This window comes from Peromyscus leucopus, chromosome 4 (assembly GCF_004664715.2).
Source record: "Peromyscus leucopus breed LL Stock chromosome 4, UCI_PerLeu_2.1, whole genome shotgun sequence".
Taxonomy (NCBI): domain Eukaryota; kingdom Metazoa; phylum Chordata; class Mammalia; order Rodentia; family Cricetidae; genus Peromyscus; species Peromyscus leucopus.
The window spans coordinates 146052060-146064010 of NC_051066.1; the positions used below are offsets into that span (position 1 = coordinate 146052060).

At 51.2% G+C, this 11951-nt stretch overlaps 1 protein-coding gene across 13 annotated transcripts in view; it reads right to left on the reverse strand.

Moving 5' to 3' along the window:
• Positions 1-10963, reverse strand: part of Kcnq2 (potassium voltage-gated channel subfamily Q member 2) — a 59781-nt gene extending 48818 nt beyond the window's left edge. For 10 of the 13 annotated variants that reach the window (XM_037205485.1, XM_028885296.2, XM_028885300.2 and 7 more), the window contains exon 1: positions 10470-10947. In XM_037205485.1, the coding sequence (XP_037061380.1) occupies positions 10470-10765 (296 nt within the window). In that variant the 5' untranslated portion in view covers positions 10766-10947. Of the gene's footprint in view, positions 1-10469 lie in introns of all 13 variants that reach the window. The other 3 variants (XM_028885299.2, XM_028885291.2, XM_028885294.2) reach the window with 1 other exon arrangement.
• Positions 10964-11951: the final 988 nt, after the last annotated feature.

Here is an 11951-nt window from a genome sequence, read left to right on the forward strand (position 1 = left end):
CAGCCCTACTGAAGGCTCACAGCACCCAACCTAGCATCCTTTACTACTTCCCAGGAGCTTATCTCTGCCCTTCCCTCCAGTATACCCCGCTCCAGCCAACTGTGCATCCCTCTGAGACCACAAGAAACCTGTCTCATCTCAATCCCAGGAGCAGCCAGAGAGTTGTGGCGGAAGTGGCGGACAATGTGCATCAGCCCTGCTCACAGCTTTATGCTGGTCCTAAGAACCTGGCCATACTGGTTCTCCCAACAGCTTTCCTTATTCCCTTCCTGCCTTCTCAGCCTTGCCATGACAGTTCCATTCCTCGGGGCCTCTGCACACCTTTTGATACACTGAGTTTCCTTCTGCTCACACAACCCACCTTTTCTTCAGACTCTCCTTGCAGGCAAGTTCACTTTCACTGAGGACACAGCCTCATCTGTTCTGCCCTCTCCAACGCCCAGGAGGCCAAGCCCACCTGTACACAGGCCATATGTCCTGACTAGTGGGATCCTGCCCTGACCATACTGGACCCAGCTCCAGAACACTTGTTTGTGCCAGTTCCAGCATCACTTGGGGGTTCTCTGTGCGGTTCACAAGCACAGCTGAGGAGCCAGGACAGAAGGAAGTCAGTAAGGTGACCTTGTATAGGTCTGAGAACAGATGAGGTAGGGTCTGGACCAAGAGCCTGGCCTCCCCAAGCCTGGCATAGACCAAAAACAGCTGACCACCGACAAAGCTGTGTCCCCTCATGAGAGGAACATTTCTCCCTAACTGCTGGGATGAAAGATCACCATGGAACCTCAACCCCTCCTGAAAGTGAATCTCCATTTTCATTCATGGCTCAGGGGGCCCATCAGGTGTTCAGAGTACTCTAACAATGGCTCTCTTGACAGAGTACCTCATAACCTCCCCACCCACAATCCAAAGTTTGATGGACAGCCATGCCCCTGCCTCCTGCCCAAGCTGTGCTCCAGGGCTGGCCCCACAGCTCACAGCATTGATTCCTGATCATTACTGAATACTTTCTCCCACAAATGGGCACAGCTCAAGTGATGGAGATCTCACCCCTTAAACAGAATCTTGTCCTGATATTAGCCTCTCCTTGGCCACCCCTGGGCCTCCCTTGCTCCTCACCAGCCTTCCTAATGATCCAAAAGAAAGAGCAAAGCAAGGCACAGACCACAATCAGAAGCACAGCCTGCAGAAATGACCCAGCTGAACAGGACATACCTGTGGACAAAGGCATGTGTAGACATACAGGACACTGACTCAGACACCATCCTAACCTGGGTGCCCCCAAATGAACTAGATGGAGTGACCACAGTCCATAGGAGAAGACACACCACAGAACAGCTAATCCATGAGGAAATCCCAGTGTGGTGTGGACACAGGATAGAAACCAGACCTGCCAGTTTCATTTTGTTCTACAAACTCATAGAAAAGCAGAGACTGGAAATCTCTACAAAGCTCTTGTTTTCCAGCATTTTCCCAGTTTCCCACATTGGGCATATAACAAAAAAAGAAATAATATCCATAACCAAGTGCTTCTGTGAGAGACAAGCAAACTGGTCATACCAGAGCCTCCAGAGCTGTCCACCCACGCAGTTCCTTCTGCATGCCAGAATTCAGCACTTGGCTAATTCAACAAGGTGTCACGGAGCGCCATTATGGAGAAGTTTTTCTCATGCTGACCCAGGAAGAAGGAAACCTCTCTGTGTCTTTGTCTCATAGTCCTTAGCACCCTCTAGAAATCACTCCCCAAGCTAGCGCCCCTTCCAAGGCTAATCACTGTGAGCTAAGCCTCATTTTGCGGAAAGGTGGTTGCAGTAATCATACCATGGAGCTTTTCACCCACAAGAAAATACTACTGTGCACTTGAATCCAGGACCATGGTCAGCACCCAGCACCATTCCCCTCCCTCACCCCACCCTCTCTCCTTTTCCTGTCCCTTCCCAATTCCAGGAATACAGAAACTCCTACCTCCTCCCCAAGTGTAGCAGGCCTTCCTCTGAGCTGGCCACCCGAGCAGAGGGGGTGACAAGAAAGTTTCCAGAACCTTGCCTTGCTCCACATGCTGTCTCCCACAAGAGGCTCTCTACAAAAGTAATGGACAGCAAGCACCAAATCTGTATGTCTAGCCTGAGGAGAAATACTGTTTTGGATGAGAACATTTTCACAGTAGTCAAAAGCTTCTTGCAATGTCTCCTACAGACCAAATGTGTGTGTTAAGACATCAGGGAGCCTCACAGCAGCCATGTTAGCAGAGGCGAAAGCTCAGATCTGTCCTTCATTTCCATCAACAAGGAACCCTTCACACGTCAGGATGTGCTCAGGCAGTGGGCCTGGAGTGGGGCTTGGGCACCTCCCCCGCACTCAGCACAGGAAAATGCCAGGGCTGGCAAGGTGAAGGTGGCAAACGCAAGGCCATTATAGATTCCATGGTGGTCTACAGTGTACTGTGGGAATATGCATAAACAATATCTCTACAAGAGAGAAGCTGGAAGACACAGCTGACCAGAGAGAAGGCCAGTCTGGAGAATCACTGCACTGCAAATCAACTCATCTATCCCCACGTTTTTCCATTGGCACGTCTTCTATGTATGTGGTTCATGTGAATTTTGCCAATTCTGGAAGGAAGGGCTAAGAAGGGTAAGTAATGCCCCCTTAACTGGTCCTAATAACCACACACACACACACACACACACACACACACACACACACACACACATACACACACACACACACACACACACACACACACACACACACACACACACACACACCAATGCTCAAGGAACATCAAGGAAGAGAAAACAAAAGAATGTGAGAGCTGGAAGATAGGGAGGAATGCTACAAAATGTCCTTTGGACATGACCTAGCTGCTGCATGCATGAACTCACAGTAGTTGTGTTTATCTACATAAGACCTGCACAAAATCAAGTCAGTTAATAACTCCAACATAGAGAGAGGAGGAGAGTCACCCAAGGTCCTACCTATAGCTATTGGCAGTTGATGGCTGCTGTGGGATGGAGAGTCACCTTTCTTTGGAAGGTAGCAACTGGTGTTGCACATGCCCTGGTGGATAAGCCCACATCCACATGTTCAAGGCCATACTAATTGGATTTGGTGGGTTATAAAAAGTAAAATAGCCAAGTGTGATGGTGTATACCTTTAATTCTAGCACTGGGGAGGTACAGGCAGGAAGATCTCAGCGAGTTTGAGGCCAGCCTGGTCTACATATCAAGTTCCAGGCAAGCCAGGGTTACATGGTAAGGCCTTTTCTCAAAATAAAGTAAAATAAATATAAAATTAAAAACAAGATAAAAAATAGAACATGGAGTAGAGATATTAGTTGGGGAGAGGAACAGGGAGAATGGAGTGGATGTGGTCAGGATACATTGCATATGTGTATGAAATTTTCAAAAAGAGAGCATCCAAATAGCCTCCCACCCAACCCTGGTGCTCCAGAGGCCCTTAATGTGCCTCCTCCAGGCATCACACAGCTCCACTGCATCTGGCACACGCTCACTGCACTATCTATTGACACAGCCTCTTCTGAACATGGTTTCCAAATTTTTTCATTTCTCTCTTTCTTCCCCAAACTGAGACTCATGCAGAAGCTGCCCTTGACTCATCCTCACCAACCAGTGTCTTTCCAAGTCAAAGCAGAAAAGTAGCACCAGCCTTGTAAAGTCTCCAGCACAGGACAAAGCTGATGGCTCTTGGATGGAAGGGGCCAGAGATGAGGCAGAACCTGGAATCAGAATGGCCCCTCTACTTAGGGGAAGGAAATATTTCCAGGGTCGCCACCTTGGAAGTGGCTGACACCCATGAGATCATCAAGGAATCTCTGCAGACAGTTTCCAAGCAACTCTCATTTAGAACATTCTAGAATAACTGCTTTGCTGGGCATTCACAAAATTATTCCCAATATCAAAAAAGAAATTGAAGACCTAATTCTCTTCCAGCTGGATAGCCAGCAGAGCCCCAAGACAACCAGGAGGGTGTCTGGAACATATCCTGTATCCTTTTTCCATGCAGAGAAGCCACTGTCCCAGAGTCCTTACTTCCTCTGCCAAGGCTCTGATGACCCCAGCAGCCACTCCCTTCAGCCAACTGAGAGACAGGGATGGGTAGGGGAAATGCTAAGAGCTTCCCCTCGAGTGGGTCTCTCTACCCAGACCAAAGACCACCTGCTCAGCAGGAGCATGGAGGCAGCTGCTGTAGTTCAAGAGCTCACATCCTTCTCAGCATGTCCCTCTGGAATATCGCTTAGCCTCACCCACTAAGTCCCTCACCTTGGGTGGTGCCAGAAATGATAAAGAGAAGGAAAATGAGGCTAGGGAGATGGCTCAGTTGGTAAAGTCCTTGACACACAAGCATGAGAACCTGAGTTTGATCCCCAGTACTTAAGAAAAAAAAGAAAGAAAAAAAAAAAGCAGACATGGTGGTACATGATTGTTATCCCAGCACCAAGGAGGCAGAGACAGCCTAACCTAATCAGTGAAACCCAAGTCCTAGTGAGACCTTGTCTCAAAAAGCAAGGTGGATAGCTCCTGAGCAACATCTAAGGTCAGCACACATAAGAAGAGAATGTAGAGTGCCAGGGCTCTTGTCCCCAGTACAAGGAGGTAGTCCTGAACAGAAGGGTGTATCTCCACACTAGACAGTTGTTTTCAAGACCTAGCCCTTGAGCATGGACATGGAGTACAGCACCTGAGCACAGCTCATAGGACACACCTGGGATTCTGAGAACTACAAACAAGTCATCAAGAAAGCAGAAAGCAGAGTTCACTTGGAACAGTGAACGCCTGTCTGTACAGGGCTGGGTATGTACATGGCAACCATGAGTCACTGCCAACCTGATCTTTGGGGACAGTCACAGGTCGACTTGACACCCTGCATTTGCTCTCTGATCAGCTAAACTGCTTCTGCTGTTGTTAGGCAATTGGACAGCTGCTGCTTGGTTTCCTCCTCCAAACCACGGCTCGGTGTCTGGTATGTCACTGTGAGTGAAGCGTTGTTTGAAGAAGCTCCTGGAACTGTCAGCAAATCCTTGTCTGGAAGCAAAGCCCAGTTCCAGCCATGAAAAGGAAAGGCCCATGCTTGGCAGGCATCCACACACAGAGGACAGAACTCACTGTGAAGGGGGCCCAGCCAAGCCAACTCATCCACATCTGGGTAGAAACCAGATGTCTACAGGGCTTAGAGGGCAGTTCCTCTGCAGTCTGGGGGCTTACTGGTAGAATCTGCACACTGTGTTTTTCAAGACAAAATCATTCCTCTCTTCAATGCCCAACCTTGAGGGTCCTGTAACATACTCAGCTCCACAGAGGAACACGTCCTTAAACTCAAACACACAAACACTGTTCTAAGAAAATAGTTGGTATTTCTGGAGCTGGCCCACTGGATAAGCATCTGGCAAGCTTCTGACACTCAGAACTCATGTCTAAGCCTTCTAAACCTGTGTCTCCTGTTAAACAGTGGCCCAAAGCTTGCCAAGATCAAGGTACAGACTGTATCCTGAGGCTTTGTCTAAGGATTGGCTGATGGATGGGAGGCTGAGAGTCACTGCCTGCAGCTGGACCAGCCATGGTCCCCAGCCTTCCATACTCACTAGATAAGGTCTCACTCTGCCAAACCTTAGCCAGTGAACATCAGTACCCACAAATCTTTGTGTCTAGTGACCCAAATCCATACCCAACCAAGAACATCACTCATGTATTATGGACAAGGAAACTGAAGTCCAGAATCTGGAACAAGTCAGTGGAAGAGGGGCCATCCAGAACCCTCAGTCCCTACCCTGTCATCCTTCACCCCTGAGAGGTGACAAGAGTCCCCTGCCAACCCTACCTCCAGCAGCGTTCACACAAAGGTGCATACTTTGTGGATGGAGAACACGGTTACATGGCAAGGTGGTCTGCCTCCCTCAGCACTGTAAGCGACATCAGAGCTTACTCTCCTTCCAAAATGGAGCCCACTAATGTAACTTCAGCCTTTAAAGGATATGACCAGGATCAGGGCCAGGGCCATCCCTTCCATCCAACTGCAAGGATGCACAGATGGCACGGAGCACATGCCACATCCCTTCTCCATTCTTTCACACGTCAATTCAGCCCTCATATGCTCGAGTCCAGCTGTTAGTACACTCCACAAAGTTCTCCAAAGAGCCCTTGGTTCTAAAGACTTGCCCATTTCCCTAGATTCAACCCTACAGTAAGTAGTGGACTCACTGTTCCCACTTCGAGGTACTGAGGAACACACCAGCCCTGCTTTCTCAATAACAGGGGTCAGAACACCTCACCCAGGGTGTAATGACATAGATCAAAAGGATCTACAAAAGCCTGTGTATTTTGCTCATTGGAAGACACTAAGTACCCCACATTCACCACTGGGTTCCATCTGTACTCAGACACTGTCCCTGGCTTCTTGAAAGCACTCCAGACTCAAGTACTTTCAGAATCAGACATAGGCCTCCTATCTACAAGGCCAGCACCTGGGAGCATTCCCAGCACCTAGCAGTCTCCATGTCAAATTTCTTCAGGCTGGTGGCCTTCTGAGTCTCCTTATAGATGACTTTACATATCTGACTCATGCTGGTGTCCACAAAAATGAGGTTTCTCTGCTCTCATCTGCAATGCTACCCAGACAGCTCTCTGCCTACTTGCTAATTCATTGTTTCTTTACAGATGCAAGGGTGTTTAAAGATTTACTCTATGCATAACCAGGGCAGAGGGACTGCAATTGTTCTATCTTTTCAGTGTCATTTAAGTTATTGCTGAGGGTTAGAAACTGTGAGCAGGCCTAGGAAGAAACATAGGTTTCCCTGGAAACCACAACTCTCTGAGGTATTCCCATCTTTTGGGAAATTTCCATAAGATTTTCTGAATCTCAATCAATGAGGCTGCAAGAAGACCTGCTACTTGAGAAAAGCTGAGCACATGCTACCATTCAGTGATCAGGGTTCTTCTCCAAATGCTACATACCATACAGTCAGAGACCAGACCTTGGGACTCCAAGTGAACACCTCTCCTGTCTGCCTCAGGTGAGGACTAGGCCTATATCTACTCCTCAAATGACCTGCCAACTCCAACTTCCAAGGCTCTTATCAGTCTTGGAGCTAAAAGTAATTAAGGGGGATGAGAAATAGCTACAAGACAGCCTAGATACCATTCTACTGGAGAAGGGGCCTATCTGGGCCCAAGGCACCCAAAGACCCTTGAACAAGGCCCTGACCCTGGATGTTGCTCTTTATGAAATGGGAGGTGACACCTAGTTGTACAGCCTCTGGCAATGACTTTGGGACTTCTAGGGCCCTAACAGAGCTATCTAGACACTGTGGACAGAGAGGCCTTGGTGATCAGCCCTAAGATGAGCCACAGGCAAGCCCAGAACCCACAGTCTAAACCCTTATGACTTGGTTTTCCACTTAGCTGTTTCAAATACCATCTTTTTCTAGCTGCCCACTGGCCTGGATGTTGGAAAGGCCAAGTTGTCTACACTGTCAGCTCTCAGTTCTAAGGCAGGCCACCTCTCTGCTGACACAGGGAAACCTTCTCAGTCTCGGTTTCCCCATCATGCCCCTCTGTCCATCAGGCAATAAGGCTAGCCTGTGGTAGGGGCATCATGACCCAGCAACCTTTCCCTACGTTCCTGAGTTACTTGGAGCTCCCGTTCAGCTCTCTTGAGCACAACAGATGGACATGATTCCTCTAAGGCCCCCACAATACTCCCATCTCTGCCTAGATTTGTCTTTGCTGTGGCTCACCCTTGAGAAGAGCTGGGCAATCCACAGTGTCTCTGTCTGGGTGATCCCCACCCCGCCTGGCTGAGTACAGAGCTGTTTCTGAAAATAATTCTCACAAGCAGTACATAGTGGCATCACTTCATAAAAGGCATACTGCAGAGCCCTGTGGATATTGGGTCTGACCAGGGTCCAAACCAAGGGTGGTCACCTCCCTCCTGACTCTGGACAGTGGCTGACCTTCAGAGATCCAGCATGACTGGCCAAGAGGCTGGTACAACTGGACCTCTCACAGATGAGGCTTTGATGGCCAATGGCAGAAGGAAAGTGGCCCAGGAAAACCCAGCACTGCTTAGATGAGGAACTCACTTCTATGTGCCTTGACTCTATCCCCCCGCTAGATCCCAGGAGGGGCTGCATCTTCTTTGCTAACTAGTGAACAAATCAAATACTGATTAACACACAGCATGCCTAGTACATGAGGGGTCAACTGTCAACACAAGGGCTGACCACATGCTCAGGAATCTCAAGCCACTGGACTACCTAAATCAGACAGGGGTCAGTGTGGAGGATTCCATGTCTTGAAACTGGGGGGATGGGTCACGAGCAACAAAGGCAGTCGGATCACTGTTCACAATGGGACTAATAGGCAGCCTAGAAAATATCAGTTGGTCTTTACAAAGTCCAGAGAGCCAGGAGTAGCTGTTACCACCTTACTGATGAAAAGATAAAGCTGTCAGGGGTTCTGAGACTAGACACGTGTGCCTGGCCCCAAGTTAGCAACCAGAGACTCTCTGTTCTTCAATGCTCTCCCTCCTGCCCCAAACCCCAAGACACCTCCCTGCAAGCCCCAGCCACAAAATAAAGGAGCCAAGGGACCTGCAGCAAGCTGAAGCAGGAATGCCTTCATGCTAAAGGTCTAAACCCTAAAATCTGGCACACTTCAGGGACAGGGGTTGCTCTATGATGAACTAGGGCTGACTTGGGGATATGTAGGTGGGAAGAAGACACAGAGCCCATAAAGCAAGGGCCTCCCACACTGGACTCTGAGCTCTGGATGCTGCTGCTTTTAGGAAACAGGATGTAGGCAGCAGAAACAGAGAAGCTGACAAGTCAGACCCAGGGACAGGACAGGGTCCCATAGAGGCTACAGACTCAAAAAAGAATCCTAGATAATGCTGCCAGTCTGGAGCCCTGTGGACAAAGGATTCCATCCTATCTGTGTCCCAGGAGTCACCTCGGGCCAGGATCTGGCTATCTACAGTCAACCACAGTAGAAACCCTTGGGCTCCAAAATAGGTACAGAGAAGGTGGGTACAGCAGAAGGACTGTAGGGGTACATGAACTCTTCCTTGGAGTAAAGAGAAACACAGGACCCTGGGCAGGGGAAAATCAAATCTACCTCTCTGGAGGGGATGGGGGCTGACACCAGGGCTGCTCCCCTTGGCAAGCCTATCTGGAAAAACCTCCACCCTGGGGAATCTCAGAACTGTCCACAGGAGCCCCCCACAAACACACACACACACACACACACACACACACACACACACACACACACACACACACCAGTTGTGGCTACCCCCAGCACATCATTCTGCAGGCAGCCCAGAATTTCCCCCTATGGACCTTCCCTTGTCCCCAAACCTATCCAAATCACATACAGAACATTCCCAGACACACAATGGCCCACTCACAGGACACATACCCTGCCAAGGCCAGGACTGGTGGGCACCTTGATAGGGACTTTTCCTGAACATGGGTCTCACTCCCATCCCCAAATGCTTCTCATACAAAATGGCCGAGTCTCAGTGCTCCTCCTCTGTCCCTGGTTCCACTGAAATGGGAGAGCCAGCGTACTTGTACTGGGAGGTTATGCATACTAACACACACACACACACACACACACACACACACACACACACACAACACAGGGTTGCCCCTTGCCAGCTTGCCTACTGAGGAGTCCCAGACTTGGGGACAAGGGCCAGCCCCTTCCAGGCCCAAAGCTGGCAGTGCTGGGGGACAACAGCGTACCTACTGCTGGCCTCCACTTAGGGATTTAGAGCCCAGAATGTGTAGAGGGGCCATCAGCAGGTGCAAATGGTCTGCTTGGAGTGTAGAGGACAAGGAAAGTGAGCCTTCAGGGATGGGTGCAGGCAGCTGCCCTCAGCCCAGGGCTGAGGTGATGTGATGTTCGGTCCCCTCCCCATTTCTGCAACCCGGAAGCTCAGATGGGCAGCAAGAGGTTAGGAGGATGGATGAGAAGAGGCCAGCCCTCTTCACCACCCTTACTTGGTCGTCGGGGAGACCCATGGGTGCAAAAGAGCGGATGAGTTCAAACCTAGAGCCTAGCCGCCCTCCCTCCTTGCCGGCCCTTTGTTCCGCGATGCGGGCCGTGGGGAGGGGCCTCTCCGGCTGAGGGGGGCTGGGGCACCAGCACATCCCGTCCTGCGGGGGAAGGGCTGGTACAACCCAGCCAGGAGGCCAGAAACCCCCCCCCCGCGCCAAAAAAAAGAACAGTGACTCCAGAATGATCTCCAAAGTCACTCTCTAATCTCTGTCCTTCGCTTTAACCAGAGACTGCAGTGCCTTGACCCAAACCCCACGCCCACAACGCGACCCTGGCGCGCGCGCGGACACGCACACCAAGGGCCCCTCAGTCTACCGCAGCTGCGCCCGCAATCAACCCCGGCCGGGCTAGGGTCTTTCAGGCCCACCGCGCACCGCATCGCTGGCCACTTACACGTAGGCGTGGTAAATGAACGCCCAGCCGCGGGGCCGCTCCAGCACGTTATAGAGGAAATTCTGCAGCTTGCGGTAGAAGGCGTTGCGCTTCGGGGGCTTCCCCGCTCCCGCGCCGCCCGCGCGCGGCTTGCTCAAAACGCTGCCACGCTTGGGGGCTTCGGAGCCCGCGATGAGCAGCGCGCCGTCGCGAGTGGAGTCTGGCGCGCCAGGGTCCAGCCCCACGAAGCCCACCTTGAGCTTCTTCTCCCCGCTAGTGCCGGGGTACACGCCACCGTTGCGCGACTTCTGCACCATGGTGCCTGCTGCGCCCAGTCGGGCGCGGGCTCAGCGGGGGCGGCGCGCGGGGGGTGGCGCGGGCCCCAGCCCAGGCCTCCGGTCCGGCAGCCGCATGGCCGAGGCGGCTGCGGCTCCGCGTTCCTACCTGGCCCGGCCGCGCGCGGGGACGCAGCAGCCACCCGGTTCCGCGCGCGCCTCGGTGCCTGGCCCGCTTCCGAGAGGGCTCCGCCCGCCGCCCCGCCCCTCATGGCTTAACCCCTACAACGCCATTGCAGAGGCTAGCAAGGTCCAGACAAGCCGTCACCAGGCAACCCTTCCCACTCTCCTAACCTGGTGATCCTTAACAGGGAGTCCAACCTGCTGTCACCTCTGAGAAGGGCAAAGCTACGCAAGAAAGCCCTGTAAGTCAGCTCCAGCAGTCTGAGGAATCCCAAAGTGGGGCCAGAGTCGACCTAGGGCCGAGAAGTGGATACTTTTCAGAGAGGAGGATACTGGCCATTGTCAAGTTCTGAGTTAAAGATCAGCCCACCGAGACCTTCTCTTAGCATCAAGTGGACCAGGCATCGGGCTCCATCTCTTCAATAGGTGTGCAGGGAAGTCTGTAGGTGCTCTCCAAGATATAGCCTGAGCAATACCTAGAGCAGAATCCTTGCCCACTTCAGGCCTACTGAGCCAACTGGTTAAGGGAGGAGGCACCAGCCCAACCCATTCAGTCAGAGGAGGTCTTGAGTATTCAGGGGAGAAGAGTACTGCCCACTCCCTGTGCAGACGGGCTTTATCATGACCTCTGGGTCATCCTCTCCATTCAAGTCTCTGTAAATGAACTACTAAGTCGGGCTGGACAGATAGCTCAGTAGTTAAGAGCACTGGCTGCTCTTCCAGAGGACCTGGTTTTGGTTTCCAGCACCCACATGGCTGTTAACAATTGTCTGTAACTCCATTTCCAGGGGACTCAATACCCTTTTCTGGCCTCCTTGGGCTCTGCAAACATGTAGTACACATACATACAGGCAAAACATACATACACATAACATAAAAATAAACATCTTAATACTTTTAAAAATAACTAGGCAAGTGACTACAGCTCATAGATGTCAACTGGGAAGGACCCAGGCCCAGCCCATCTCATCCCTCCTCCTGGATGTTTTTCCAATTAGAAGTCAAAAACCTGAGGGACAAAAGATCCTGGTTCCCAAGAAGCGAA